This window comes from Leptonychotes weddellii, unplaced genomic scaffold (genome assembly GCF_054177405.1).
Source record: "Leptonychotes weddellii isolate Sample4059 unplaced genomic scaffold, ASM5417740v2 HiC_scaffold_9210, whole genome shotgun sequence".
In the NCBI taxonomy this organism is placed as follows: Eukaryota; Metazoa; Chordata; class Mammalia; order Carnivora; family Phocidae; genus Leptonychotes; species Leptonychotes weddellii.
In genome coordinates this window covers 2,860-8,233 of record NW_028063743.1, presented here as the reverse complement: position 1 = coordinate 8,233, position 5,374 = coordinate 2,860, and the positions used below count along the sequence as shown (strand labels likewise).

Below are 5,374 nucleotides of genomic sequence, written 5' to 3'. Positions count from 1 at the left end.
GTCCTAAAGCCCTTTGGCCCTTGGGAAAGCAAGGCCTTTGGCGCCCCCCACCCCACCCCCCACGGTCCCCCGACGCCGGGCACGCAGGCCAGGCCCCGAGCCTGCAGCTGGTCCCCAGCTGGGTCCCTGGCCCTGAGGCTGCCTTTGTGCCTGCACAAGGGAGACTCAGTTCGTCCCCTGCTCCTTGACCCTGCATCCTGCAGCCCCCTGGTGGGGGGGAGCAGACAGTGCCCGGAAAGGGAGCTAGACCACCTCAGTGACCTCTGCCTCCTCCAGGGCATCGCGGGGAAGCCGGAGAGGGCTGCCTATTGCAAGGCCATTAAGCAGGCTAATGAACCGTGAAGGCTCCTGGCCCCTCCGGCCCCCCACGGTGCCTCCCCTCAGCTCACAGAGCCCGCTGCCCACCTACCACCTTGTGACTGCTATTATTGTCACTTAGCGTGTCGGGCCATGGTTTTCCCAGACAGGGCTGGGGCCTCAGAGCTGCTCCTTGCCTTTTCCGGGCCCAGCTAGCACCGTGCACAGCACGCACTTAATAAATATTTGCTTGGGATCGGGCCCAGAAAGTCACCTTGCTTTCCAGAGCTGGGGAAGGGACTTGGGAGTCTGGGGACCCTTGAGCAGGGCTGAGGCGGCCAGTGGGCCTGGGCACAGCCCGGTGACCTGCGTCCTGCAGCCGCGTTCTCCCCCTCTGTCCCCAGCAGAGGAAGTGTGGGTGGCTTCCTCCACGCCAGCTGGTGCCCGCGTCCCCGACAGCTTCCTCTGGGCCCAGGCAGCCCACTGGGATGGAGCCTAAGACGGGACAAAGGCCCTGCCTGCTCTCTCACCTGAGCTCCCAGGCACCCTGCTCACCTGCCACACTTGGGCCCGGGGAGGGGGAGTCTGCTGAATCCGTGTCCTTCAGCACCGAGGCTGTGCCCCGGGGCCTTTTGTGCTGAGGAGACACCTGACTCCACGGGGCACTCGCCTCGTGATGTGCTCAGGGGGGAGGCCGGCCTTCCCTGCAGACAGCAGGAGCGTGGGGGGCCCCCACAAAGCCCCGGGGGCCTCCGGTTGGAGTCTGCACTGTGACACCTCAGAAAACCAAGCCAGCCTGGGCCCGGCAGCCACGGCCCGGAGTCCCCGGGCCCCACTTCCGTCCCTTCCCAGGCCCCAGCGCTCTCGGCGGCAGCAAAAGCGAGGTTGCCAAGCTGCCTCTCGATGCAGGGTGCTGGTTTTCAAGGTGGGACTGCTGGAGCCTCGGAGCCACGGGCAGGCCTCAGGGTGGGTTTCTCAACCAGGGTGGGAGACAACGAGACGGAGGCAAAGATGTACTGTGATACAGCCATATTTACTTCAACCTCCAGGGAATCCTAAGGGCCCAGTGACTCCCCTTGGGCCATAAGATTGGGTTCCTGAAACAAGTCACGTTCACCCTTTCACGGGGGGCGGCGGGGGGGGCTGCCACTGCCCTGGCGGGAGCAGGGGCCTCAGCTCTCTATCATGTGGGTGCCATGTGTGGGGCCTGGGGCCAAAGATAAGGCCATGGGCACCCACTGTGGGCACTGAGCAGGGGCAGGAGGCCCAAAGGCCACCTGGCCAAGGCGTCAGGGCCACCCATGCATCCTGGAGCCTCAAGGTCGTGCGGAGGCCGCAGGAGGGAGCAGAGTCTTCGGAAACCAGCAGGGAGGCTGGAAGGTCACTGGAACAGCAGCGAGCCCCAGGGCTTCCCCCCTGCCCCGGGCCATCCTCCAGACCCTAAGCTGTCTTCTAAGACAGAAGAAGGAGCTGTTTCTATCACCATGACAACTAAAAATAAAAACAAACCAAAGCCTATCTTAAGGTATAATCTTCTGATTGCTTAAACTTAATCAGTGCAAAGTGAGGTAAACAGCCTTGTGTCACGGGGGGCCGGGGAGTGGCAGGCCTCACACGAGCCTGCGCCTCTTGGAGTCCCTCTCCATATCCCCCTCCTGGGCATCCACGTCGCAGCCAAGTGGGGACACCAGGTTCAGCAGAGGGTCCTCGGAGGCCCGGCCGAAGAGCGCCAGCAGGAGGGCCACACCAAAGCCTGTGGCGCGCTCACCCTGTGGGCGAAGAGCAGGCTGGGAACCCTCTGCCAGGCGGAGCCAGACCCCTCAGCAAGCCCATCCCTGCAGGAAGGGGCTCCCGGTCCACCCCCACTTGCCCTGTGGCCCCCCTTCCTGCCATCCTGTCACACTCGGGACTGACTGGGGGGCAGGGTGGTGGAACGGTTCTGTGCGCTCTGGTCCCAAGCCCCAGGTCTTCGTGGGTGGGAAATGGGGAGCTGAGGGCCCTGGGCCTCCAGCTGAGGACAGGCTGGCTGGAGAAGGGCCGCACACAGCAGGCACTCTGTGCCCGGGGCCAGGGAGACCAGAGGTTGGGGGCACAACTGGCCGGAGGTCAGGCCACAGGCAGTGCGACCCCCATCCCATGAGGCTTCGGATGAGCTCAGCCTGGAGCCAGAGAGGGGCTGTGGATGCATGCGAGGCGGGAGCAGCCCGGCCGGTGTGCGGGGTGCGCAGGGGGGTCGGGGTCGGGGGCAGGGGGGAGAGGAGAGCGCCACGGGGGAGCCTGGACTCACGGCATGCACCGGGGCGGCGATGTCCAGGTGGACCCAGACGCCAGGCCAGTCAAAGCCGATGTGTGAGGCGATGAAAAGGCCAGCACAGGAACTGGGGCTGTTGTCCCGGTCCTGGGGGGACAGCAGGGCACACGGTGACCTTTCCGTTCCCGGCAGTGGGGGCGTGGGGAAGGGCCTCCACCTAAGGGCATTTGGGGCTGCTTCCCCTGGACCCGAGTGGGCGCCCCCGTGCCCTCTCGAGCACACCAGCCTCAGCCACCGCCTCCCCTGGTGGCTACAAGAAGGGTCCGACCGTGTCGGGAGACTGCGGAGAGGGGCCCCGAGGACCTTGCATGTGGGTTAAGGGGTCTGCCTTCTCCCCGGGGCGACGGTGGGGCTGGAGAAGGAGCGGACACCAGAGCAGGGAGGGGACCCCCGGCGCCCGACCTGGTGGATGCGCTGGCGGGGAGACCAGTGAGAGACACGTCCCCGCTCTGGACGCTTCCAGCCTGAGCATGGATCTGGGGCCCCGCTGCAGGGGGACCCTCGTCCACACCGCTGCCATGTCTTGGGGTCCCCCGGGCTCCCCGAGAGCAGTGCTCCGCCTGCCCCCTCCGCCCCGCACGGGCACCACTGACACCTACCGCCACGGAGTTCTTCATGTCGGCCACGGCCGAGGTGAACTCGCTGAAGTGCAGCTCGGGGCAGTAGACCAGGGGGTGCACCAGGTCCCCGCACCTCCTCCCGGCCTTCACGCAGGCCGCCTCCCACTCCGCGCTGTTGGTGAGCACGGCGGCGTGGTACTTGCCCGTGGCAATGCCCTGGGAGGGTGGCCAGCCGGAGGGAGGGCCGGAGCCGCAGGCGGAAGATGGAGCAGCGGGGAGGGGCAGCGAGAAGCGAGGGAGGGAAGGAACGAGAGCGTGAGCGCGCCACCAGGGGGACGCTTCCTAAGCTGTCCGGGCGCTGGGACCCAGCCCACGGGTTCTGCCACCTGCACCGCGCTGGATGCCAGGGACGAGCTCCCTGCCCCTCGGCCAGGCCGTGACGATTAGGGGATCGCACCAGCACCCCCCACCCCAGAGTCAAGGTGGCCCACCTGAGCTCCGGTCAGTGTGGCCACGTCCAGGATGATGTCGGCACCCAGGTCCTTGCAGGCGTAGGACACACCATCCGCCAGCACCAGCCTGCCCTCTGCGTCAGTGTTGTTGATTTCCACAGTCCTGGGGCGCAGCAGAGACCCCGGCTCAGGGATCGTGCTCCCTGGGGCACCGCGAGCAAGTCCCTTTGGAACTGGGAGACTCCATTTTGAGCCCTCTTCCCTCTAGCTCCCGTCTCGGGGGGCCCCTCCTGTCCCCTGCAGCAGTGCAGTGCCAGGGGCCAGAGCAAAGGGCAGCAGGTCAATCCGACCCCACTGCCCTCCTGCTGGGAGCCAGGGAAAGTCGCCCAGCCCCTGTGCCTCAGTTTCTTCATCTGTAAGATGGGAGAACAGGGTTGTGTGGGCAGCGTAAACTGCGCTGGGCCAGCCCTTGGCCCCCAATGCCAGGCACTGGGTAAATGCAGAAAGGGAAGCACCTCTGGGGGTCTCCCTGGGGACAGGCACCCTTGTATGGGGAGCTGAGTGGACTCTCCTATTGTGAATCTGGGCCACCTGCTCCTCCAGCGGCTGCCCACTGACTTCTAGGCATGTCCTTACGCTGAGAAGAAACAGTCCAAGGGCTGACCTCAAGGGGGAAATGCAGGGAGGGCCCCCAAGTAGGGAATCGGTGGGGGGGGGGCGGGCAGGGCTTCAGATGCACAAAGAACTTTAAGCCTAAAGGTTGGGAAGGGCTCATCCCATTAAGGCAGGGTGGATCCTATGCCAGGCACCTTGAGGGAGCCCAACAGCTTGTCCAGTGATGCGGCCAACACCCCCTGGGCCCCTGGGAGCAAGCAGCCCACTGCCCAGGGGCCCCTGTGACAGGGCATCCTCCCCACAGGATGTGCCTCTGGCTGGAGTGAGCCGGGTGAAATCAGCCCCCCGGCTGACCAGCCTAGCCCTGGGAAGGAGAGGGGCCCCCTAAGAGTTCTAGCCCAGAAGGCAGCCAATGAGTGAGGAGAGCCAGCCTTACTTTCCTGAGTACAGCAGGTGGATATCGTCTGGCCTCGTAGAGTTGGGACCCACAGAGTTTTCGGCCAAGCAGAACACAGCGTGGAGGTTGTCTTTGAAACCCTGGAGGGAACATGGGCAGAGGCTCCTGCTACCGGTGGCCGTGCTTGGAGGAGGGAGGATAGGCCAGAGCCTCCCACCCCCATGGACAGACAGAGCCCAGGGAGCAGAGAACAGACTCCCCAGCAGTTCTGGCAGCAGCCCATCTGGGGAGTCTTGCCTCCTCCATCAGAGCCCAACAATGTAGAAATGAGCCCAGGAGTGGGGCTGGGCTCCCGCTTTAATCCTGGCTCAACCACTTACCCGGGGCACGAGCCAGGCTGCCAGCTCAGTCCCTGCCTCCTGTCCACAAAACGTGGTCAGCGATCAATGTCTCTCACTGCACAAACCCTCTGAGCTCGGCACAGCTGCACAAAGCAAGTCACACGCACACAGGTACATGGGGGTTGGGAGAACCTGCCTCACAGAAATTTAGGTGTGAAGTTAGTTTTCTGATGCCCAAACATGACGTTGGCACATTGAGAAATGTGCACGAAACAGGCAGAGGCAGCTTCTGCCCCACACGGGTCCTCAGCCTGCCCAAGAAAACCCCAAGGCGGCCTTGCCCGGGTGGCAGTGGTGGGGGGAGTGGCGTCCCACACCCCGTCCCTGCGCGTCCTCTCCTC

The 5,374-nt window shown here is 64.8% G+C and overlaps 1 protein-coding gene across 1 annotated transcript; it reads right to left on the bottom strand.

Moving 5' to 3' along the window:
* Nucleotides 1-1,817: 1,817 nt before the first annotated feature.
* On the bottom strand, nt 1,818-4,932 carry LOC145720019 (putative aminopeptidase NPEPL1; the record flags this gene model as incomplete). The annotated part of the gene is made up of 5 exons (XM_081811658.1): nt 1,818-2,066; nt 2,585-2,695; nt 3,208-3,384; nt 3,660-3,783; nt 4,672-4,932. Coding segments are annotated over 5 exons (832 nt in total), but the record flags the coding sequence as incomplete, so codon positions are not given.
* Between the last annotated feature and the right edge of the window lie 442 nt (nt 4,933-5,374).